We start from the raw sequence: 24,810 nt of genomic DNA, 5'->3' as shown, positions 1-24,810 counted from the left end.
AGCCATGCTAAAAGTTATGAACTTATTATGAAGAAAATAAGTTCTCACTAATAAGCTCTTTATTCATATTAAAAACAAATGTCTTTTGTTTTCTCTTTCCAGGAGGACTGTGCTGTGCAAAATGTTTGGCTGATGGGCGGGCTCAGCGTCCTCACATCTGTCCCAACCACACCCCAACCTGTCTGTCTGCTCTGTGCCAGTAAAGGACGATATGAGGTCATTAAGCAATGTTTGGCCCATAGCTGCAAAAGGTTGATGCTCTGCAGTACCAATAATAGCAATTTGACTAATCTGGCTTTCTTCTGTTATCAACATCCATCAGATGATATTCTGCCAGATCTGCTGTGAGCCTTTCCACAGTTTCTGCCTCTCACCTGAGGAGCGCCCTATCAAGGAGAACAAGGAGAACTGGTGCTGCAGGCGCTGCAAATTTTGTCACGTGTGCGGCCGTCGAAGCAAGAACACAAAGGTTTGTAACCCAGCGTCACTTATGATGTAAAAACACACATCTACTAAAAATGTGTATGGTTCTGAAAAAAATAGTTAGGTGCTCATGTGTACACTGAAAGTCTTTGTCCTTCATTTCATCATTCCTCCTGTTCATACCTGTTGATGCAGGATTCTGTGTTTTTGTGGAAGTGACTTTTTATCCACATTTGTATAGACTTAACTTGGAATACATTTATGCACAAAACACAGGTGTCCTTAAGTTATATGGTGAACAGGTGTTATCTATTGGTGCCTAAAGATATTGTACAAGAGATGCTAGGATAATGTTGCTCTATTTAAATGTTTTGAACGGTAGTAAGGGCTTGTGAAAGAGGTACTAGGTAGGTATTTATCCCACTTGATACCCTTTTTGTTTTTGTCCTCTTCAGCCGGTGTTGCAGTGCAGAAGATGCCAAACCTCATACCATCCTTCCTGCCTGGGACCAACTTACCCTAAGCCTATGAACTGCAGCATACCTTGGGTAATTCCTTCAGTAGCCCAGGAATATTTATCTACTTGCTGTGCCTCGTGATTATTATAAAAAAATTTCATCAATTTAGTTTGTGCCAAGTAGAGCCTACCTAGAATAATCCAACAGTTGTGTGATATTGTTTTGTTTGTGTAGGTGTGCATGACATGTATTCGGTGTAAAAGCTGTGGTGTGACTCCTGGGAAATCCTGGGACTTGGCCTGGAACCACGAGCAGGACCTTTGCCCTGACTGCACTCTTCTCCACAATAAAGGTAAGACCTGTGAGAGGTACCGGTGTTTCCTGAAGCTAAATGTGTGAGTGCAAAGAAAACATTGTTAATAGATGATTTAACAGATTATTCAAGTGTCTTGGATTTGTATATAAAGTGTGTTTAATAGTGTAAATGTGTGGCACTGGAAATGGACAACATGGCTAATGTGTTTGTTTGTTTTTTACATCAGGAAATTTCTGCACAGTCTGCCACAAGTGCTACAGTGACAACAGCAAACACTCACAGATGATACAGTGTTTCCAGTGCAGCCACTGGATTCATTACTCATGTGAAGGACTTTCAGGTGAGCAAGGTTCTGCCTGTTATTTATGAATAAAAATCCAGAATGTTTATAGCGACTACTCCAAGATGGCAGCATTAGTGATTTGATACATTTCAAGATTTATTTTTGGGCTTTTTGTGCCTTTAATGGAGAGATAGGACAGTGTATAGAGCTGGAAATCAGGGAGAGAGAGAGTGGGGAAGGACATGCGGGAAAGGGGCCACAGGCCGGATTTGAACCCGGGCCGCCCGCTTTGAGGACTACAGCCTCCATACATGGGGCCCACTAACCACTGCGCCACCAGCACCCCACCTAGCTTAATTTTAACCATATCCTTAATCTTTTTTGTTTCTATTGGACATGCATAATGATTTAAAGTGCACAATTATGTTGCTACCCTCACCTTGACCAACATCATCTACTCTACAATGTGTCATTACAGATGAGCTGTTTGGTTTGATGTCAAACCAGGCAGGAGAAGTTCCTTTCACGTGTTCGCCCTGCAGCCAAACTAAAACCAGCAGCTTGAAAGGGGAGCTGCAGAGCAGGCTGATAGATGGACTGCAGGAGGTGCTCACTGACCTCCTCTCCAACAATGCCACACAGCACCTTCTTATCTGCAAAGCAGTAAGGCTCAACCACATTGCTATGACTCCCTAATATTTCGAGGGTGCTTTTTCCTAAAGCAGTTTGTTCTTTTTTTTACACCTTTTCTTATTGTTTGTCTCTACCAGATATCTGACTTTTTTATCTTGTTGTTTTTTTTGTTTTTTTTACAGTGTCAGGAAACAAATAAAGAGGACGTCAGGGAATTGCAGCCAGTCTGTGATCTACAAGCTATAGAGAGGAGGTTTGAAAGGGGAAGATACTCCTCAATAGTGAGTATATTTTGTATGGTAATCTGTCATTTCAAGGTTTCAGCATACGATCATGGTCTTGACATTTCCTGTTTCTATTCCAGTGTGTGTGTGCCAACCAAGTTACAACACTGAACTAAAAAAATAAAAAATGTTTAGAAATGTCTTTGCTGAAGCCCTGACCTCTTTGTTTTTCTTTCTCACTCACTCAGAAAGCTTTCCATGCAGACATTGCCACTGTGATGAGGAGGTGGCTGAAGGAGGAGGAGCCTCATCCTGAGGATCAGAGGCTGAGCAGCCAGGCCAAGGCACACTATGTCAAAGTAAACTGCTCTCCCCTCATAATCTCCTGTAATGATTTATGGTTACTTCCTCTGGGTTAACTTTAGATGTGAAGCTGAGAAACTGGACAGATTATAAACTTAAAGATAAAATAAAAGATGCTGCCCTTCACCATAATTTGACTTGTAATTTGAATTTCCTTTTGAGCTTACTCAAATTGTCTTTTTTTTCCTCACAGCTGGTAGAGCGAGTTTTTGGCTGGTTTTCTTCACACCAACTGAAAAAGTGGAACTCAATCTCAGAGGAATTCCCAAGGTACATTTATTACAGTATACAGCAGTGTTGTAGTCGAGTCCCCAGACATTGAGTCTGAGTCCAGTCTCAAGTCCCCAGTGCTTAATTCCCAGCCGAGTCCCCATTACCCAAGTGGAAGTCCAAGTTTGAAAATCAGGGCTTGAGTCCAGGACTCAGACCCGAGTACTACAACACTGGTATACAACAAACTTAATGTAACATAGGATCTCTATGAATACATTGACTGTTTCCTGATTTTTATTAAAGTTCAAGACATAGTTGAAGCTTTAGGTGCCAACTATAGTTTCAATAAGACTAAATGTGCCACTCAGAATACAGTAGCATGTGGATGATTAACTCAAATGTTGTCTCTGTCTTTATCCTTCACTCTGCAGCGGCATGCTGCCTGAGGCTGTCCTCCCACCTTCCAAGGAGCACAGCTATGCACAGTGGCTGGAAAGGACATACCAGCCCAGGGAGTTCAGAGGCCAACAGACGGGGAACATTCTCCTGTCCTCACGCACTGCTCAGCAGTCTGGTGTATCGCACAGCCTCACTCAGTTTAAACATGGTACAAAAAACCTCATAGCCTGCTGTGTGTCAATAATGTTCAAATTCAAAGTTTTAAGGGCAGGATTTTATCTTCACAGGTTTTATTTCGGAACACAAATGCTAAATGTATAATTAGTATAATCTAACTGAATGATAGTATGGTAGACTTTGTGGCTGAACTGGTTGTCTCTCCTCTGTTCGGCTGCTTTTATAGGACATTAAAAGACGTAGTTCCCCAGACCCCCTGAGCCTGGGGCGGCATTCACTTGTGGGTGGGGTGGATGACTTACATTTTTTGTCTTCTCAGGTTTAAATGATTTGGTCCTCCTCTTTCTCACAGGTGCAGTAAGTGATCTGGAAACTTCCAAGACTGAAGATATGAGGCAGTGTTCCCTGTGCCAACAATATGGAGACGCTGCTCCTTGTGTGAGTATAACTTTCATACTGTGTTTTTTTTTTTTTTAAACATCTAAATTGAAATTTCCTGTCAAGATTAACATAGTTTCACTGCATACAGTGTACATAATGAATACACGTAATAATATTTTAATGATCACTATCTATTTGCAGATTTTTCTTTAATCTCATTTTTTAAAGGCTATATATGTGATTTTTCACACTTAAAAGTAATATAAATCAAGTATATCCTCTGAAAATAACTCTGAGTCATGACTGTCTACAATGGGTGTAACACCCGAGTCCCACTGTCTGTGATGTTTTCAGAGTTTTCAGAGTCCTATCTTCAGTTTGTTTACATCGCCTGGACGGCCGGCTGACTCCTCCCCTCGTGTATAAAAGTTGTTTAATTGAGGGACTAGAGAAAAGAAGAATAACATACTGTACTCACTGCTTAACTGTGTTTCTAGATCACGCTCATTTCAGGTAAATTTACATGCAGTGTTGCTAACACAACAATGCACCGCGAGTTGTTTTGGTTTCATGCTAGTGCTCAAGGGCGACATCTGCTGGATCAAAAAAATCACATAAAGCCTTTGAACAGTTATAATGAAATATTAGATTTTTTTGTGCGTGCTTAAATTATCTTTCTTTAAGAATTACGTTTCTGAGGTTCTGGTTTGACATGTTTCTTAATGATATCTTTCTTTGTATGTCTTCTTGCATAATAAAAAATATTTAATAAAAAGGTTTATTACGTTATATGATTTGATTTTGATCCTGGTAGGATGCAGGGCGGCTTCTGTACTTGGGACAGAACGAGTGGGCCCACGTGAACTGCTGCATTTGGTCTGCAGAGGTCTATGAGGACAACAGTGCTCTTCTGCAAGTGCACAGTGCTGTCTCAAGAGGGCGCCACTTGGTAAGTTATACAGCTCTCAGTATTGTAGACTTGTAGGGGTAGCAGCATCAAATGTGATGGTATAAGTCTGAATTTCTTTCCTTTCTTTGCCTTGTCCAGCGTTGTGACCGTTGTGGGCAGTCGGGGGCCACTGTGGGCTGCTGTCTTGCCACTTGTCAGAGTAATTTCCACTTCATGTGTGCTCGCGCGCAGAACTGTGCGTTTCAGCAGGACAGGAAGATTTACTGTTTCAAACACAGAGATCTCCTCAGTTCAAAGGTACGTACACAATTCTCCCCCTAAAGCTTCACTCGCTTTGTAAAATTCATCATAGTGATGGTGAGAGCGTTACACTTTCACATAATTTACACCTTTCTATTTTCTTTCTACATGTAATTGACTTGTGATTTTCCATACTCTTGCAGAGGGTGTCTGGAAAAGGATTTGAGGTCACTCGGCGGGTGTATGTAGACTTTGATGGGATCAATCTCAAAAGAAAGTTTCTCACAGGCCTGCAGCCAGAATCTATAAACATGACCATAGGTAAGAACATTTGGATTCTGTCTTTAGTCGATAAGAGCTCCTTTCTACAGGATATCAGACTGCTTTAGTTTGAGGAAAAGTTTGATAATCTTTTTTTCCCCACTTTTCTAGGATCTCTACAGATTCAGAAACTTGGTGTGTTGACAGAGCTGTCGTCTAATGGGAGGATGCTGTATCCTGTCGGCTATCAGTAAGACTCATTATAATGCTATGCTATGCTATACTACACAATAATGGCCGATCTTTAAGGTTTACCTTTTTTATAGTCTCCTGCCCAGGGACTACAGATGTAAATTAGCTCATAGCGAACTAGTTCAGTGTTTTACTTTGTCATTGTATTTTGATCTTTTGGGCCAAACAAAGCTCAGTTTGTGTTTTCAAAACTGCTTCTGGATAACATTGGTTCTTGGATAGTATGCTTTTGTTCTTTTTGTACAAAAACCTTCCTCCCTTCCTTTCTACAGATGTTCTCGGTTGTACTGGAGCACTTTAGACCCTCGCAGACGTTGCAAATACACTTGTAAAGTTACTGAAGTTAGTACGCCACTCCCTGGGGAGGAACCAGATCCCAAGTGGGACCAAGAAGAAAATCACACCATAGTCCACAGTCCCAACCACTACAGAGGTCAGAAGGCCCCGTTGCATGTTTAATAAGCAATCAAAATGGATCTATTTTTTGCACAGTTATCCTGATTTGTTCTGTTTCTCTAACTTAAATATCAGATGATAATTTGTTATGGTTATTGTCCTTTTGGTTCAACTGAATGTTTAACATGTTTTTCTTCTGTACCAGATGTAGCATCCCCAGATCATTTAAGTTCCTCATCCAGCCCAATAAAATCCACTACCACATCACCCAACTCTAAACAGCACAATACACCTGGATCGAAAAGTCCTGGCTACACACAAACTAGGAGACCAGCAGGAGGGTCATCTAGACCTCTTCCATCTCCAGGTAAATTGTTTGGTTATTAAACATCGTATCAAACAATGCAAGTCATTTTATAAGGAATTTTACATAAGACCACATGCAAAAGCAGTATTCAATTCCTTTCTGAACTTAACTTGATTCTTTCAGGGTCCGCTCTCCCAAAATCTCATCACATTTTGACATTAAGGGACCTGGAGGACACCCGTCGGCCGCGAAGGCTGTCAACAAGAAGCCGCTGTAGTTCCTCACAATCAGACGGCGACCCGTCTGTGCCAATAACCCTCCGTTCTGGTGGCAGTGTCCACTCCAGGTGTGCTCTCTTCAGCTCCCCTCCTAGATCAACAAACTTGGGATCGGCCTCACCTCCTCTCTCAAGACAAAACTCCACATCACCTGTCTGGAGCTCCCCACCTCAATCCAACGCTGGCATTTCTGTAGGGCTTTCACCCCGCCAAGGAACCCTCACTCATTCCCCCAAAGGGAGGCAGAACTTTAAAATCACAACTCCAGTTTCTGCAGAGGTTCCCCAGGACTTTCTAGCATCATCTGAGGCAGAAGATGCAGCAGTGGCTACAACCAACGGGATCTCCCTGGCCCCGGATAACCTGGAAGAGGAAGTAGCTCATCTCATGGCGCAAGAGCTCCCTTACACTGTGTTTGACACGGACACAGAGGTTGCGGTGGCCTCCATGCTTAATGCTAAGCTTGACTTTGACGAGGCTCTCCTAAATGAGAACATCACGCTGGGAGGGGCCGGGAGGGAAGAACTTGAAGGTGTAGTGCAAGAAGGTAATCAGGAAAATGAAGAGTCATGCCATTACCTCAGGTTTTCCCGCACAGTCGTGTGTGACGCTGCTAGCAGCTCAGACGCCTCAGGTCAGCTCCCGCCGTCTCAATCAATCTCACAGTTAGATGGAGCGGACGGAGGGTCGGACAGTGACGAAATCGGGGGGACCGATGATGAAGCTCAGGACGAGGGAGAAGAAGGAGAGATTAGGATTGATAACAATCATAATGCTCCGACTAAACAGCTGACTGTTGCTCTGAAGAGGCTGGACTCGATCTATACAGTGTCAAAGTCAACAGATGAAGGACCTGCTGAGCCAGACTTTGATGCAAATTCTCTTCCAGTTGATTTTCTCCAATCGGACTTTGCAAATGACAACATGTCGGTGCAGGAGGAAGAGGTCCTGATGAGCTCTGAAACGCTAACCTCTCAAAACGAAGTGGTTTTGGATTCAGCTACAGGCCATTTTGTTTCTACTGAAAATGGTGCTTTGCTTTACCCACACAACAATGAGTTTGAAGACAAAGACGAGAATAGCTCATCAAACGAATCGGTCGAAGGATTTAAAGATGATTTAACTGATCCCGACTACTCTCCAGAACCAAAAACCAAAAGGTCTCCACCGGTGCTGTTGAAATCCATTTATGTGAAGACAAAACATCCACCAACAAACCTCAAACGGACAGCGCCAAAAGTGTGTCTTCCAATGCACACGTCGGTCTCTCCTTCTGCTGCCAACTATTGTGCAGTTCCACGCACGGTCACATCCCCCATTGTGATCAATGGTTTAAACGCTCTACCAATTCAGCCCGGTGCTACACGGGGAAGAACAGTTGCCATCCGCTTGGACAGTTCAAGACCAGGAGGGCAGCCACAAATGGTGATTCAGAATCAGGCTGCAGCCACCAGCACCTCCCCGTCCATTGCACCTGCTCCAGCGCCTCAGATCCTCCTGGTCAACCGTCAAGGTCAGATTCTGATCAAAGACCAGAGAACAAACACCTATCAGTCACTTAGTTCAAATTCTCCTGCCTACAATAAAATAAGCCAGATTGCCAAGATTCTCCACAGCGGCAATGCTTTGCAGCGCTCGGTTCCACGTGTCATCATAAAGCCGCGTGCCAGCCCCTCAGTCACAAACATCCCTCCTGCCGATAACAACACAACAACAACAACGACGACGACTCAGAAGAAAATCATCTTTAGAGTAGTACCAGTGAAAAGCAGCGTGACTCAAGCTCCCTCAACTCCTGGCAGTGTGCAGTGCGTTCCTGAAGCAGTTTCATGCAACATTGAGGAAAGCACGGCTCAGGCTATAATCGACAGAGCCATGGCGACACACCGCGAAGAACCACATCCAGAACCACAGCCAAAACCAAAACCGAACATCCTCAAAAACACTAGACGACCCAACGCCAGTCATCAGAGACCATCCCAGTTTCAGGACACAGAGGAGTCGGATTGTTCACCAGCTGCTCGTTCAGACTCCCCCAGCGTTTGCCTTAATGAGACATATTTGAACCAGCGACTGAAGCCGGCTCCACCGCGCCAGGTGAGGGTGAAGAGAGTCTCATCAGTGACCGAAAAGCCCACCAGAAAGAAATCCAAGATTAATTTCTTAAAAGATCCAAACATTGACCTTGAGGAAATTGATGAACCCAGGTATGGAACAATTTAATTATTATTTAACAAGTTTAGTTAATAAGTTATAGGTCTACATGTAATCAAATATTGTTCATGTTGATGTTACTACTACTACTTGGTTAGAAATAATCTTTCAATATTTGGAATTGGTCTGATGGTATTTACTTTTCATTTATTTATTTTGTTGGTATTTTAAAATACTTTAAAGTATTGTAAAAACACTATTTGACTTCCCCTAATGCAGTGGAATCCTCTTTTTTTTTTGAGTGACAAGTGTCATCACAAACCACCAGCATGCTAACTTTGTCATGTTATCTGCCAGCAGGCCGGGTGGTGTGAGAATGAAAGCTCCATCAATGAAGGAGGTGATTGATATGGACATGAGGAGTATGCCTGAACAGCCTGAGCCGTTGAGGATTACTGCTCCTTCTGCACTCTCCAGGTATGTTCATCTTAAACGTTACCTCATGCTTTGTAAGTGATGTCATCAAATCTGGGATTTTTTAATTTTTATTGTTATTTTTTACAAGAAGAGAGGCACCGAAATAGAAAAGAAATGCAAGTCTGCATTGAGCTATCTCGCCCCTTCAAGGAGAACCAACAGATACTCAAAAACTCTTTCCCCCTTCAGCTATCAGGCTGTTGAATGCTTAACAATTTTAACTGGTTTACTGTATGGACTGTTACTGTACACTTAGACAAATTAATGGACCTGACTGGTTATCTATCTATTTATTGATTACATTTCTGGCATTGTATTTATTTATTAATCTATTTATTAATCATTTGGTGACCCGTCTGTTGAACTATTTTAACAGGCATGTGAATGTAATTGTCTGAATGCTGCTGTGACTTTGTTTCCTTTATATTTTCTTGGCTTCTTTTAATGACTCTTCAGGCGGTGTATACGCTGGAATTGAGGATACCTTCCTATATTTGTTTCTACAAACTGTACCATTCCTTTTCTTATTTTTAGTTCATTAATGTATTCTGTTTGTTATAGTGGTCATTTTTTTTTTTTATCTTTATTTTCGCTTAGGCAACCCCGACATGAAAGTTCACCTTCACAAACCGACAGTCACATTAAGAGTAACACACACATGTGGGTCAGTGCTCGTCATGGAGACCTCTCTGAATGGGGCCCTTATTCAGGTTCGTAACCAAACATTGTTTTTTTTGTTTTTGTTATGTCTTCAAGTACATTTTCTCATTTAACTTTTGACTGTATTGATTCTTCAGGTTTTAGCTCTGAGGAAGATGCACCAACACCCAAATATAAGAAGAAGACGTACATGAACCAGCCTCACCTGCGCTTTGAAATCACCAGTGAGGACGGCTTCAGTGTGAAGGCTAACAGCATAGAGGGTAACAAACTTATTGTTTAAATTCTGCTTTTTGACCCGTTCAGTGTGTAGCGTTACAAAGCTTTCACACCTTTCCTCACCTCTTTCTCCTGTCAGGTGCATGGCGCGCTGTAATCGATGGCGTCCTGGAAGCTCGAGCGGGCTTTCACATGAAGCAGCTGCCTCTGGGCGTGATGAGCGGACCCCGGGTGCTCGGTGTCATCCACGATGCTGTTATCTTCCTGCTGGAGCAACTGCATGGCGCAGCAAACTGCAAACGCCACCGCTTCCGCTTCCACCGCTGCGATGACATCGAGGAGGAGCTTCCCATCAATCCGAGTGGCTGCGCTCGCTCTGAAGTCTACACACGGTACACAAACACACACACACACACACTTTCTGTCAACACTAAACATAAGCATTTTATACAGCGTTATTAAAAGGTTGTTTCTTTGTTTTCTCTAATGTCTGTTATTGATATAAATGTGTCTGTATATTTATTTTCTCTTTCACCCATTAGGAAAGCAACCTTTGATATGTTCAACTTCCTGGCATCACAGCATAGACAGCCTCCAGACATAGTAGGTCAATTTGATGAAGAGGAGGATGAATTCCCACTCAAATCTTCCAGGTAAAAGGATTCACTTCATGCCACTTGCTTTGATCCTAAACAATAATGTTTCAACCTACTTCATACCTAACTTTGAAGAAGGTGATTTAGCAGATGCCATGTTCTCGTCGACATCACCTTTTGCTGTGTGTCTATGTAACAGGCGAGCCACCAGCAGTGAGCTTCCCATGGCAATGAGATTCAGACACCTGGAAAAAATCTCCAAAGAAGCAGTTGGAGTTTACAGGTAATGAGGACAATAAACGGTAGGAAAAAACATGAGCTTTGATTTGCATACAAAATATATGTACATGTATATAAACTATTTTCTTTTATCTTCTAAGATCTGAAATCCATGGTCGTGGACTTTTCTGCAAAAGGAACATAGAGGCTGGGGAGATGGTTATCGAGTACGCAGGCACCGTCATTCGCGCCGTTCTGACTGATAAGCGGGAGAAGTATTATGATGGCAAGGTTAGTAAACATGATGCATCTCTATTTGTCGTGTTTCTTTAGTGGTATGTGCATGTCTACATGTAAGCATGGACCAATAGAAAATTGATCACAAAAAAAACAAAACATCATGCATCTGAACAAGCAAAGAAGGAAACATGTCCTCCTTCTGCTTCAGAATACAAAAATGTTGTGTTTGTTTGAAAGAGACGAAGCAGCATTAGCAGGTAGGTAGGCCGATGTTGGTTAGGTCATTTTTTTGAATCCAGTGCACTAATAGAGCGCCACAGGAATGAGTCCTAAAACCAGGAAGTGAGTTAGCATTTGAGCGCCATGGGGTCTAATGTCTAAAAGTCAACAGGGATTTTGAATGGGTTTGTGGTTAGATGCCTGAAATAAGAGATGTTGGTGTTTTGTTAGACCACATAAACTACGTTAAGTAATACCCACACTTGTGAATTTTGAAGTTTTTAGGCGTCTTTAAAAAGGCGGTTGCTAACAAGTGGCTAAATGTGACTACAGTGGTTGTCGGGGACATTAAACGTCATCAGGCCGGACACAGAGGGCGGGAACTCTCTCACTAGTCTGAGTCCTGTAGGTTGAATCTTTAGGTTAAGGTGAATATTATGTTAGTAAACTATTTATTAAGCTACGTCAGTTTATCGGAGATCGTCTGAAGCATTACGGTAGTGACGTCACAATCCGTGGTGTAGTTAGCTTGTAGCATAACGTTAGCTTTTTACTTCTGTCGGCCGCATTAACTCTTCAAACATCATAAAAATGGTGTTCATCTGTGAAGATTATCTGGCTGAGCAAAACGCCTATGCTTCAGAAACATGCGTTTACCACAGAGATTATTTTCTGCAGTGATCCAAAATCCAATGACAAAAATCTCATAGGAGAATTCTCGTTAGACCCCATGGAGATGATACTTCAGGGTTGGACTACAAAAATACGTCATATGGTTTGTTCTCTATGGGCCACTTGCCATGTAAACTACTATTTAAGAAGGTAATGAGAAGAGTTTTATTATAACTGCAAACATTTTTAAACCCTTAAATAGAATCACAAACAGGGATTACATTTCATGAAAACACTTTGTGAAACTCACCACGATATACTCCCCTCAGGGCATCGGCTGCTACATGTTCCGCATCGACGACTTTGATGTGGTGGACGCAACAATGCAAGGCAACGCAGCTCGTTTCATCAACCACTCGTGCGAGCCCAACTGCTACTCCCGTGTCATCAACGTCGACGGCCGCAAGCACATCGTCATCTTCGCTCTGAGAAAGATCTACCGGGGCGAAGAGCTGACCTACGACTACAAGTTCCCCATCGAGGACGAGAATAGCAAGCTGCACTGCAACTGCGGGACGAGACGCTGCCGTCGCTTCCTGAATTAGTATCAGACACACAAACACGCCATGTACAAAATAGCCATCGTGTTAAAATGCACTAGAATTCAGCAGGTGGACTGTGACGACCTTTTGATGAAGCTGATTGTTGTGAAGTAGCCATAAGAGTGAGGGTTCCCCAACGCGCACACACACCTGATCTAAGGAGTTTTCACTTTGTTAAAGCTTAATTTATTGAGTGATTAGGGACAGTGTGTGTTTAATCTGTGAAACTAAACTGTGTCACACAAACAAGACCAGAGCCATGATACACAGTGTGGGGCGATTAATATTTATTTGATTTGAGACTTTCGGTCTGTTAGGACGTGCAGTATGAACAAACAACTGCTCGAATATTTAGATGTCAGAGCTGTTGTACCTCCTTACATTACACATCCTTTCTGTTTTGCAACGTTAGCCTCTGCTGGAACTTGGTCTCAGTGAAAGCCAGGGGGCAGTATAACCAGCTACAAACAGTGCAAACTAAAAATAGAATATTAAGGGATTTCTGTTATTTGAGGTGATGGAGTGTCTCTGTAAACACAAAGTCACAGAAGGTTAGGGAGAACTTATTCAGCACCTTACTTTGACTCGACCTCCTGGCAACGTTTGTATTGCAGCAGGCAGGAGACATTTTTTTACTTCAAAGCAAACAAACGAAACACATTTAACTCCTCGTGTACATTGTAGCGCAGCTGTATTTTAACTTCACTCTTGGATACAACTTGTGAGCAGGGAATTTAATATTTCGGGTGCTGGCGACATTTATCCCAAACCGTAGTTTTAACGTAGTCCCCCAAACTGTTTCGCCCCCTCATTCATTCTGTTTTATTTGTGACGGCATATTTGCTGTGATGTTTTTATCTTGACTGTCTTGATTGGTTTCTTTGTACTGTTTGTTTATTGTAAGATCTATGAGGGAGATTTTCCTTGATGCAGGGTTCAAATTGAATATACTGACCTTGCTCGGCACAGTCCCCTATAAATCTTTTTTGTATTTTTGTATATTTGAACAATAAATGTATATTCAACAAGCTAACTGAAACACACGTGTTTGACCTTTTAACTTTTATTTCTAAGTGAAGGCAGGCTTATTGAACCGAAGCTGTTGCAGAGTTATGAATCTTCTTATTTTGCATCTTTTTTGCACCCTCTTCCTCGTGTTTTTTTTTTGTCCACCACAGGTGTACTACCTCAAAAGTGTTATGAAGCGAATATTTAATTTAATTACATGACACAATTGGTAAAACACTGCTTTCTAGTTTCCTCATTGTTCAGTCTTTGTAATCATTATATTTTACACAAAGCAAATCAAAAACTGTTGAACACTGACTTGCTATTATGCCTGCAGTCATTTTTGTAAGAATACCTGGCCACCATGTTTTTGTGCTCGTGTCTCCTGTTTGAAACCACACCTAGCGGATGGATGTAGATAGAGTCCTAGAGTTTAGCTTCAAGGCTGGATGCTTAGGAAGTTTGTTTTCTGTTTTTGGAACAATAATAGAATTTCTCTCAAAGTTTGTGACTGAATTGGCTCACATTTGATTCTTGCCTGTACATAGTTGTATAAAGAATTTCTAAACCTGTTAAATATTTTTGTACCTACATTTTTTTTTTTATTTATGTTCAATAAAAATTTGAAATGTTTAACATTGGTCTTTGAATTATTCTGACCAGTTAATAAATAGAATTATTTTGTGTTAGAAATGTTCCTATAAGGTAAAAAAAAGAATGTCCAGTGAATGTAAATATATTTACATGCACAACCTTTGAATGTGACTTCTGCAAAAAATTTGAATTATTACAAGTAAAAATGACTAAAGAATCAAATCTATTCTAAAAAAAAAGCTGTATATACCTGTGTATACCTCATAACCGTGGTGTATAAGACGGCTTTTACTGATAAGAAACATATACCTGGGGCTCTATGTGCCATGATGGGATCTGAAATAAGTTGAAGGGGTCATGAGAAAACTATTTGATAAACCCAATGCTCATTTTTTTATACATAAAATTGTATTTGTTTGGGTTTAATCTAATTCACTTTTTTAAATAATTAATGGGTTTACTTTAAAAAAAGAAATAACTTCAAAAGGTTTTATAGGTCAGTAGTTCTGACCATCACTCCACGGATAGTGCCTGTTCCATTACTCAGCCTTTTTCTGCAGTTTTGAAATAGTCTTATCAGGTTTTCTCTCCTATGTGACTGCAGCACACTGCTGTTGAGTTGAGACAACCGCAACTGAGACATGCTACCAGACATCTCCTCCTCTGAAATGAGTGAATGCATTACTGGACAAAGATTCACAGTAGGAAATCTGTCATCTTTTCTAATTTACATCAGTGTCTCAAACTGCAGATATACACCAGTAAATAAGGTGTTGATTATATATATCTGGCACCGGTAAAAAAAAAGTAAGAAGTGCCTTCCAGACTCAGGTATATGTCGGATATGATCAGTCACTTATTGGAACTTGTATATGTAGGGCCTCTCCTATTTATATCAATCAGAAGTCCCCATGGGAGTTTCATATGTTAGTTGTGACTTTAGTCAAGGTCTTGCCTTTGCCTTCAGCCATATGGATCATTCCCAGAATTTCCCAGTATTTGTATTTTTACTTCACTGACCTTGCAAAATGTGGGAACATAGAGGGCGGTGTTTATAAAGAGTTACAGCGTATACCCTATGTGTGTGTTTATAAAGAGTTACAGCGTGTACCCTATGTGTGTACCTCCTCTTTCATTCAAGAGATAATCACCATGAAGGCCCTGGTGTTCCTGACTTTGCTTGGAGCAGCAAGTAAGAGACGACTGTCATTTTATCATTGTTTATCAAATATTGATAAGTGGATGAAAACTTGTATGCACCTTTACATGTGTCATAATATACCTTATGTGTCTTTTCAGTTGCTGCAGCTGAGGATGAAAAGGTGGTTGGAGGGTATGAGTGCACCGGACACTCTGTTCCCTACCAGGTTTCTCTGAATGCTGGATACCACTTCTGCGGTGGATCCCTCATCTCCAGCCAGTGGGTGGTGTCTGCTGCTCACTGCTACAAGTCGTAAGTACAAGTACAACGCTTATACCAACCAATTTAACGTGGCTTGCGAGATGTTTTAAGTACTTAACTCAAATGCAAAGTATATGAAATCAAGTGAGACTAAATGGCATAATTACAGTGTGGTTTTATGAGTTGTGGCCTCTTTACCAAGATAAATACTTCCAACAAAGGTAAAAAAAAAAAAAAGAGGATAGGCCTTTAAAGCTTTACCTTGAGAAATTGAAAATGTGTAAAGTAAATTGAAAAAAAACAACAACAAACATTTAAACCAAAAGCAATGTAGAAGAGTTAGCATTTTACTGAGGTAAATGAAGCTTTTTGTAACAGTACTGAAGACAGAGTAGGTTAGGATAAAACAGGTCAAAACCTTAACACATTGGCTAACATACATTTTGTTAATATATATTAATGATTTCATTATTGCCTTGGAGTTAAGCTAGCTACATGAGCTTGAATGTTATCTAAATTAGCAGTAAGCCAACTGAGGGAAAACTTGTAATAAACAAATCTCAACTCAACATTAACAAAAAATAGATGAAACAACAAAACGCTCCAAAGAGAAGATTTGGGTAGTAAACAGCAGATGTCAGTCAATACTTTTTAAGGTTAGTTTAAACTGCTGTAGCACTAAAACGTCTGTAATTTAATGCTGCTAAAAAATGTTAGCAAACTTTAAAGGTAGCTTATAGCTTGTTAGCTTATTACTGATAAAAGCCTTATTAACCTCTTATATAAGTCTATGCTAATTATTAGCTCAATGACTTCTTTTTTTTATCTGGCTATTGTCACTTGTATGGAAGCCCATTTCCGCCAGTTAAAAAAATAAAAATGAAAATAATAAAGTCAAAATTATGAGATAATGAAGTCATATTCATTATTTTGTTTACTTTTTTATTTTTATTACTTTTTATCTCATAATTATGACTTTATTATTTTCATTTTTATTTTTTTAACTTGCGGAAATGGGCTTCCATACACTTGTCATCTTGCTTTCAATAAATAGCTATATTAAAGAATGAGGGTCATCATCATTATGAGAAAACAGACTTTTAAACTGTAACATACCTCCACCAGTCGCATCCAGGTCCGTCTTGGAGAGCACAACATCGCCGTCAATGAGGGCACTGAGCAGTGGATCGACGCTGCCAAAATGATCCGTCACCCACAGTACAACAGCTACAACCTGGACAACGACATCATGCTCATCAAGCTGAGCCGGCCCGCCACCCTCAACAGCCACGTGCAGACCGTGTCCCTGCCCTCGCGCTGCCCCCACACCGACGAGAACTGCGTGGTGTCCGGCTGGGGCAACACGTCCGCCACCGGCAGTAAGACTATTTACAGTCTGTCATTACTGGGCCTGACAACCGACAGAAAAAACGCGAGTGGGGTTGGGTGGAGGAGAGGATATAAGTGTGGTTTAATTTAAAAAATAAAAATAATAATTAAACATTTAGTAATACTATAATATACAAATACAGGAGGTTAAAGTTACACCAGTACAGTGGAGCAAAGAAACGGAATCAGAAATACTTTATTAATCCCAGAGGGAAATTCGATTGTTACAGTTGCTCCAAATATTCTCTATAGCAGTAGAAATAAATAATACAAATGTTAATCAAATAGAATAGGAATGTAAGTAAGATTTCAATAATAGGTACAATAAATATTTACAGGAATACGAGTCAGATGGAATATATACACACATTTTCAAGATTATTGTACTGTTTGTTTCAATATTGCACTTTGTTATCATGGACATATTATTCATTATTATTATATTGCAGTTTTAATAAATAATGATAGTAGGAAACATAATGATAGTAGCTTAAAGATATATTCAACCAGCTCTTGATTTCTCAACCTTTTAAAGTAATTATAAACCATGCTTTCATGTATGTAAAGAAACCTAATATTTAACATAATTTTTTGTCTTTGAACAAGAGTTTGGAAATGCAATGTAAAACTGCAATACTACTAGGTACTAGGTCTACTAGGTACTGAAGCCAGAGAAGGCATTTCATTTAATAGAAAAAAGTACATTTGGGACTTTATCTGTATATATACAGTGGGTACGGAAAGTATTCAGACCCCTTTACATTTTTCACTCTTTGTTTCATTGCAGCCATTTGCTAAAATCAAAACTTGATTAGGAAAGGCACACACCTGTCTATATAAGACCTTACAGCTCACAGTGCATGTCAGAGCAAATGAGAATCATGAGGTCGAAGGAACTGCCCAAGGAGCTCAGAGACAGAATTGTGGCAAGGCACAGATCTGGCCAAGGTTACAAAAGAATTTCTGCAGCACTCAAGGTTCCTAAGAGCACAGTGGCCTCCATAATCCTTAAATGGAAGAAGTTTGGGATGACCAGAACTCTTCCTAGACCTGGCCGTCCAGCCAAACTGAGCAATCGTGGGAGAAGAGCCTTGGTGAGAGAGGTAAAGAAGAACCCAAAGATCACTGTGGCTGAGCTCCAGAGATGCAGTAGGGAGATGGGAGAAAGTTCCACAAAGTCAACTATCACTGCAGCCCTCCACCAGTCGGGGCTTTATGGCAGAGTGGCCCGACGGAAGCCTCTCCTCAGTGCAAGACATATGGAAGCTTGCATAGAGTTTGCCAAAAAACACATGAAGGACTCCCAGACTATGAGAAAGAAGATTCTCTGGTCTGATGAGACCAAGATTGAACTTTTTGGCTTTAATTCTAAGCGGTATGTGTGGAGAAAACCAGGCACTGCTCATCACCTGCCCAATACAATCCCAACAGTGAAACATGGTGGTGGCAGCATCATGCTATGGGGGTGTTTTTCAGCTGCAGGGACAGGACGACTGGTTGCAATTGAAGGAAAGATGAATGTGGCCAAGTACAGAGATATCCTGGAAGAAAACCTCTTCCAGAGTGCTCAGGACCTCAGACTGGGCTGAAGGTTCACCTTCCAACAAGACAATGACCCTAAGCACACAGCTAAAATAACAAAGGAGTGGCTTCAGAACAACTCAGTGACCATTCTTGACTGGCCCAGCCAGAGCCCTGACCTAAACCCAATTGAGCATCTCTGGAGAGACCTGAAAATGGCTCTCCACCAACGTTCATCATCCAACCTGACAGAACTGGAGAGGATCTGCAAGGAAGAATGGCAGAGGATCCCCAAATCCAGGTGTGAAAAACTTGTTGCATCATTCCCAAGAAGACTCATGGCTGTACTAGCTCAAAAGGGTGCTTCTACTCAATACTGAGCAAAGGGTCTGAATACTTATGACCATGTGATATTTCAGTTTTTCTTTTTTAATACATTTGCAAAAATTTCTACATTTGTTTTTTTTCTGTCAAGATGGGGTGCTGAGTGTACATTAATGAGAAATAAAATGAACTTTTTTGATTTTAGCAAATGGCTGCAATGAAACAAAGAGTGAAAAATGTAAAGGGGTCTGAATACTTTCCGTACCCACTGTATTTGAAGTTAATTATGGACCCAGTGTACTGAATATCAATCTAACACCATGATATGCAGCTCTACATCCTGATCTACAAACTGAAGCTGCAAACAAAAACCTTTTGTCTGTTGATTACTTTTTAAATTTTTTGTGAAGTCTGTACAATAAATACAATGTGATAATAATAATCATAATGTGATAATGCCCAGAAAGTCAAATATTACATAGTTCCATTTTCCAAATATCAAAGTCTTCTAACTTGTAATACCCAAATCAGTTCATAAATTCCTCACTGCGTTACTCAATGTTTTATAACATTCATGGTATATGGAGCGAATTTAGAATACTAACGGCAGGTTAAGTTACTGATATTTGCCTTTCCTCTCCCCAGGCAACTTCCCCGACAGGTTGCAGTGCCTGAGGCAGCCCATCATTGATGACAGGATCTGCAGGAATGCCTACCCTCACCTCTTCACCGAGAACATGATTTGCTCTGGATTCATGCATGGAGGTGCCAGCAGCTGCCAAGTGAGTGTGACTAAAACACGCTAAACACCCAGGGAGTGAGGTGGTAAATAATCTCCTTAAACAGTGCAGGGGTCTGTGGCTTTACCATATGTTCCTGTATTATCACTGGGTATACTAACTCCTTAGTTCAATTGATTAATTTATCCAGCACAGAAAGCAAAACACTGCTTTCTGTCACTCTTAAATACAAACATTTACAGACAGGGTCATTTTTTTGTTTTCCTTTTGTTGATTAGCAGTGCTCCCCATGGACAACACTTACAGCAGCATTGTGTTTGTGTTTGCAGGGAGACTCTGGTGGTCCTCTGGTGTGTAACGGTCAGCTGCAGGGAGTCGTGTCCTGGGGTTATGACTGCGCCATGCAGGGACACCCCAGCGTCTACGCCCGTGTGTGCCGCTTCAATAGCTGGATCAGCACCACCATGAGCAACAACTAAACACACACATAGTGTACCATGAATCCACGTGCTAGCTTACATGACAAAACTATTGTCAGTGCTCATATTCAGTTTATTGGATATCTGTGCCATTCATTTACATCTCATAATCAACATGATAAGAAATAACATTCTGTGACCAAAAAACTAAGTAACTAATAAAATAAAAAATATACATTAGCATTCATTTCATCCATTTGGTTTTCTTTTTACATTGAGTTTCACAGTTGTTGGCATAACAATATAAACATGCTCTTGCTTGGTAATACTTTATACTCAGTGCTTTTGCTACAGTCTGTGTTTTATTCTCACAAGGCCACCAGTGCATTGATATACAAATTCATAAATCAAGCAAAAACTAACCTGAAAGTGTTGCAAAACATCCATGTATAATACTTTTTTTTATTTTTTTACTTATTGTACTATGGACTCATGCATCTCTGTGAAACGCCTCTTGCACTCAGTTACTGTGGCTGCTGGAGTGATTTGGGAGACAAGCAAACTTGAGTAAATAAGCAATAAGGCATTTCAGCTCTTTTTATGTCTGGATTCTTTGCATGCATTCCTCAGATGGCGCTTTGTAAACTTCGCTGCTTCTTGTTTGCTGAGGCTACCTGAACATACAGAGGAAAAGAGAGAGGGAGAAGCAATGATAGTCACACAGTCGTATCAAACAGAGGAGCATCTGAACTGGCTTTAAAAATGAGTTACAGATGGCATGACAGTAAATATTACAGCATGTTTTATTTTCATCATTGTCATTATGACATTAAATAACACAGGAGGGAGTCTGTTATGCCACACATTTGGAAAGTGGATATAATATGGTTACGTGCATACACCGACATAGTGTCTTAAGAAGTGCACAACCATGACATCTATCTGGAGCTTCAAATGAGTCTAAATGCACTTTTCACAATTCTTTTGGCCTTTTGGATAGCAGTTGCTCATGATCAACAGATTGAACTGACACTTTTTTTCTTTTTTTGTAATTCTTATAATGTACAGTTTGTTTTATGAATGGTAATTTTATTATACTATTAATGGAGCCTGGTCCCAGTCTTTAGTGTTCAATGCAATAATGGTTGTTTGCCCTTTTTAGAGATAAAAAACAATTTATTTCTTCTTAAGCAAAGAATAATTCCTTTATACATTTATATGCTGTATGTTCTGTACCTGCTCTTAGAGCGCGGTCACACTGGCAATGTTGTCGTACTGTGCTTAAGCACCATTCCCCCCCCCCCCCCATTCACTCGCTGGACTGCATGGCCTGTGGTCACACTGCTCCAGGACAAACCGGGCCTAAGCACGGTTACCTCTTGTACATAACCTCATAATAATATGGCACATGCATGGCTTTATATTATTATAAAGCGCCTACTATTAGTTCAACAACACACCTGACCAGCAATCCGATCCAGATCTCTTTGGCCCTGTGGGGTGAGTCTTCGTCCACTGAAATATAGACCATAAAAACAAAACAAATCATCAAAATGTTTTATTAAATCCCAGAGTCAGCCTTGAACATAGAACCTCTCCACCTCACCCATTTGGGTCCTTCTCCACCATCTTGAGGCCCTCCAGAGCCTGCAGGACCTTCCTCGCCACGTTTCTGGAGCCCACGCTAAAGTGGGCGGGGCATACCCCGTTCCTCTGCCGCCCTCCGTAGACCTTGATCATAGAGCCGACGCCGACCCCTCCACGCAGGTACAGGTGACGAGCCGTGGAGGCTTGTGAAATGTACAGTAAATAAAAATATAATGTGTATGTTGCAATACATTTTTTTGTGATCCATGTTCAACCAAAAGACATGAAATCAAACATTCCAACTTATCAAATGTGTGACATTTTTCTGTGCAGACTGTTAATCTTTTGTGCACTCAGTATAGGTGAGTAGATAACCTCAGCTGAGAGGAGATTGTGTGCATTTGGTTTTCTGAATAAATTGTTGTAGTTATGGAACAATATACAACACAACAATACACGGAAATGACAATGGCACTCCCTGATGTTAACTCTAACTACCAGTAATTTACGGCTTAAAATTAAGGCTAAAAAGTATTATACTGAACAACACCAGGAAAATGCTGAAAACATATCAAATCTTTACTCATGAATATTTTTACAATTGTTATTTAATTAGGTAGATGTTTGGTTAACTGTTCAGTTGATACAATGTTACCATACAGTCCCTCACTGTGTCTGAGCAACAGTTAAAACCATTGATATAAAACTGCTCTATTTCTTTTTTCTTTTTTTTTTAATAATTATTTTTATTACTTTCATTCTTTCCATCAGTCATACACGTTTTTATCAACCAAAATAATACCATAACATTTAACTTAGTTTACACTTTTCAAGAGTGAAATCAGGCTCACATGAGATATTTACCTTTATATCCCAACACACAACAGAGAAAACACATGAAATAAAATAAAATTGTTCTATTTCTAAATCATAAATTAATATGTATATAGGGATCAAAACAATGCCCATTAACAATAATTCTTGGAAACATACTCAAAAAGACTAGATGATGGCTTGGTGTATATGGACCAGATCCAGTATGACCAACCTGCTCTGGTGTAGAACCAGTTGTCATCACAGGGAGCCAGCTCCTTGTGCCTGGCAAGCTTCACAGTGTCAACCCATTCTGGGACCTTCAGCTTGCCAGACCTGAAAAAATCAATTACACGTCACTGTGATGAATCAACGGACTGGATGTTTCCCTCAAAACAACAGACGGCACAGGAAAACAGGATTCTCTCCTCACAAACAGTATCAATAGTGTCATGTGTTTTTACTGCTGTTTAGACACGGGTGTTGTCGCAGAGCAACGTCCTATGAGAGGCCAAGCGAGGTCAAAATCTGTCTGAAAAGCTAAATGTGTAAGTACTTGTTTAGTGTGTCTGTGATTACAGATTACATTTGCAACAATTTCTCAAGAGTAGAGGGCAATGTCAAAGGTCAACAACGATGATCATCAGTACAGTGACACAAAATCAACTGTTGTGATACTATTTTTCATGGTGCATTTTTTATTAAATGTTTTTAGAAAAAGTTTAAAACAAATATTAGTGATGGCATTTTTTTCAACCATTGTCATTATCTTTGTTTGTTTTAGGATTTAAAAAATGTTAAATGCAAAATTTAGTGGATTCTTTTTCATCTATTTAAGATTCTTGAGTTTGTTCACATCACAGATGGAGAGATTGTATAACACCAACTTGTAACAAGGATGTAGAAAGTAAGTGTGCAAAACTTCAACTATCAGGTTACATTAATATTAAACTTTCTCAATTTCAAGTGTTTCAATGACCCATACATAAAAATCTATGGACACCTTAAACTCATATTGAAGACAAACATCTTAAACATTTTCTTACCAAAAGTATACAAAGTATGTGGAGAGCATACTTACTTTTGGCTTATAGTGGAGTCCTATCATAGTCAAACACCTTTGCATGCACTGCACTCCATTTGACCCTGTTAGGTCAGTCAGTGGGTGACATGATGATGTTATGTCTCAGTAAGATGTTGTGTAAATCATTAACTTCATCTAAACACTGGGTAAAATACATAAAAGTGTAAAGAGAATCCGAGCTGAACCATTTTTCTCTGAATACTTCAATTAGTTCTCTCTCTCTATATATATATAATAATAATTCAAGGATTTATCTGGAGGATCAAGTTTCCCTTTGGGGACACTTCTATCCTGCACAATATTTTATTTATTCACATGGGACACATAAAGCATTAACAAGCACCAGTTACGTTGTCTTATTGCTTTAAGTCACAGTGCATAAAGGGCTGCTTATTTCTTCCTGATAATGAAGGGAAATGTGTCAGGTTTCAGTTTTCAATAGCATCACCCACAATGCTTCAGTTCGTATACTTACAATAACTCCAAGTACAAAACAACTAACTTTCAGAGTTTCAGTCCTCCTTAATTCCAGCTAACTTATGTAACATTTTCACACAGTAACAATAAATAATTTAGACTAAAGAACTGAACATAGTGACAGAGAATGGAAGCTTTAAAAACCTGGTTTAAATCATTGAGTATGTATTTTAGCTGTTTTAAATATCCTTCTAGTAGCTGTGTCCTCTGTAGTCTCCTTTATAAATATAATGTCTATAACCTGTATTGAAATGATCACAGTGTTTGGCATGTCTTTTTGTCTTTCTCACCACTTGCGGGTGTCTGTTTATTTTAGGAGACTAGTAAGAAAACTGCAGAACAAAGTTTCAGTTCTGCCGTCAGTGTCCCGCTGCTTCCCAGGTTGTAACTGTGATTTCTCACATGTACTGTAGCCCACATAAAATATTTATATCCACATTTTATACCCACACTACTATAATCCTTTCACACTGCTTTGTGCATTACCCCAGATACATAACACACAAGCCCATTTCGATTCCCTCAGGTACAATTCCTCTGTCTGGATTTCCATTGCAAACTTCTGTACTCTACTATTTGGGTTAAAAACACTGTGAAAGTTATATTAGATGATGTTACCTTTGTTTATGTTTATCCACAATTCATTTTTAGTAACTCATTTGTCTCTGTACATTGTATTTGTTATTGTATTTCTTTTGCTGTGTAACTTCAGTAAGTGTACTTACAATAAAGCCTGTCCAATCTTACATAGCACTTTAAACAGAAACTTGAGCCGAAATAACAACGTTTACGTGAAAATATAGCAAACCATTATGTTCTAACAGTTCTTTGCAAGTTATTCGTGATTAAGATTTTTTGCCACAATTGAGCAGCCCTAGTTTACCGTGAAGATGAATGATTTGTTCATATTCTGTGATGAAGAAATTATTGCTATCTAACA

At 40.0% G+C, this 24,810-nt stretch overlaps 3 protein-coding genes across 7 annotated transcripts in view; 2 read left to right on the top strand and 1 right to left on the bottom strand.

Moving 5' to 3' along the window:
* kmt2ba (lysine (K)-specific methyltransferase 2Ba) overlaps positions 1–14,156 on the top strand; it is a 30,040-nt gene extending 15,884 nt beyond the window's left edge. For 2 of the 3 annotated variants that reach the window (XM_065948552.1, XM_065948554.1), the window contains exons 11-36: positions 103–216; positions 323–469; positions 879–971; positions 1,116–1,233; positions 1,424–1,537; positions 1,959–2,143; positions 2,296–2,394; positions 2,586–2,696; positions 2,894–2,970; positions 3,345–3,520; positions 3,842–3,927; positions 4,685–4,819; positions 4,919–5,077; positions 5,224–5,341; positions 5,453–5,531; positions 5,806–5,966; positions 6,135–6,296; positions 6,420–8,721; positions 9,026–9,145; positions 9,743–9,855; positions 9,943–10,068; positions 10,164–10,416; positions 10,567–10,677; positions 10,820–10,903; positions 11,001–11,130; positions 12,240–14,156. In XM_065948552.1, the coding sequence (XP_065804624.1) occupies positions 103–216; positions 323–469; positions 879–971; positions 1,116–1,233; positions 1,424–1,537; positions 1,959–2,143; positions 2,296–2,394; positions 2,586–2,696; positions 2,894–2,970; positions 3,345–3,520; positions 3,842–3,927; positions 4,685–4,819; positions 4,919–5,077; positions 5,224–5,341; positions 5,453–5,531; positions 5,806–5,966; positions 6,135–6,296; positions 6,420–8,721; positions 9,026–9,145; positions 9,743–9,855; positions 9,943–10,068; positions 10,164–10,416; positions 10,567–10,677; positions 10,820–10,903; positions 11,001–11,130; positions 12,240–12,515 (5,649 nt within the window). In that variant the 3' untranslated portion in view covers positions 12,516–14,156. The remainder of the gene's footprint in view (positions 1–102; positions 217–322; positions 470–878; positions 972–1,115; positions 1,234–1,423; positions 1,538–1,958; positions 2,144–2,295; positions 2,395–2,585; positions 2,697–2,893; positions 2,971–3,344; positions 3,521–3,841; positions 3,928–4,684; positions 4,820–4,918; positions 5,078–5,223; positions 5,342–5,452; positions 5,532–5,805; positions 5,967–6,134; positions 6,297–6,419; positions 8,722–9,025; positions 9,146–9,742; positions 9,856–9,942; positions 10,069–10,163; positions 10,417–10,566; positions 10,678–10,819; positions 10,904–11,000; positions 11,131–12,239) is intronic. The other variant, XM_065948553.1, reaches the window with a different exon arrangement.
* Positions 14,157–15,149: 993 nt separating this feature from the next.
* LOC109995015 (trypsin) lies at positions 15,150–20,152 on the top strand. Its single transcript, XM_020648588.3, has 5 exons — positions 15,150–15,306; positions 15,414–15,567; positions 16,642–16,895; positions 19,396–19,532; positions 19,820–20,152. The coding sequence occupies exons 1-5, from the start codon at positions 15,267–15,269 to the stop codon at positions 19,967–19,969; spliced, it is 735 nt and encodes a 244-aa protein (XP_020504244.2). The 5' UTR covers positions 15,150–15,266; the 3' UTR covers positions 19,970–20,152.
* Positions 20,022–24,810, bottom strand: part of LOC109995016 (small ribosomal subunit protein eS19) — a 10,172-nt gene continuing 5,383 nt past the window's right edge. For all 3 annotated transcript variants that reach the window (XM_065948555.1, XM_020648589.3, XM_020648590.3), the window contains exons 3-6: positions 22,545–22,645; positions 21,516–21,699; positions 21,370–21,424; positions 20,022–20,583 (exon numbers count right to left, since the gene is read on the bottom strand). In XM_065948555.1, coding sequence (XP_065804627.1) covers positions 20,536–20,583; positions 21,370–21,424; positions 21,516–21,699; positions 22,545–22,645 — 388 coding nt within the window. In that variant the 3' untranslated portion in view covers positions 20,022–20,535. The remainder of the gene's footprint in view (positions 20,584–21,369; positions 21,425–21,515; positions 21,700–22,544; positions 22,646–24,810) is intronic.

Source organism: Labrus bergylta, chromosome 19, assembly GCF_963930695.1.
Source record: "Labrus bergylta chromosome 19, fLabBer1.1, whole genome shotgun sequence".
NCBI classification, from domain to species: domain Eukaryota; kingdom Metazoa; phylum Chordata; class Actinopteri; order Labriformes; family Labridae; genus Labrus; species Labrus bergylta.
The sequence above is the reverse complement of the archived record's forward strand: the minus strand, read 5'-3'. Positions and strand labels throughout refer to the sequence as shown.

What these genes read in the sequence shown, in the direction of transcription:
- LOC109995015 (XM_020648588.3), top strand. Translation starts at nt 15,267, where the DNA reads ATGAAGGCCCTGGTGTTCCTGACTTTGCTTGGAGCAGCAA. An exon ending in GACTTTGCTTGGAGCAGCAA is followed by an intron (nt 15,307 to 15,413) that starts GTAAGAGACGAC and finishes GTGTCTTTTCAG; the next exon opens with TTGCTGCAGCTGAGGATGAA. An exon ending in CAACACGTCCGCCACCGGCA is followed by an intron (nt 16,896 to 19,395) that starts GTAAGACTATTT and finishes TCCTCTCCCCAG; the next exon opens with GCAACTTCCCCGACAGGTTG.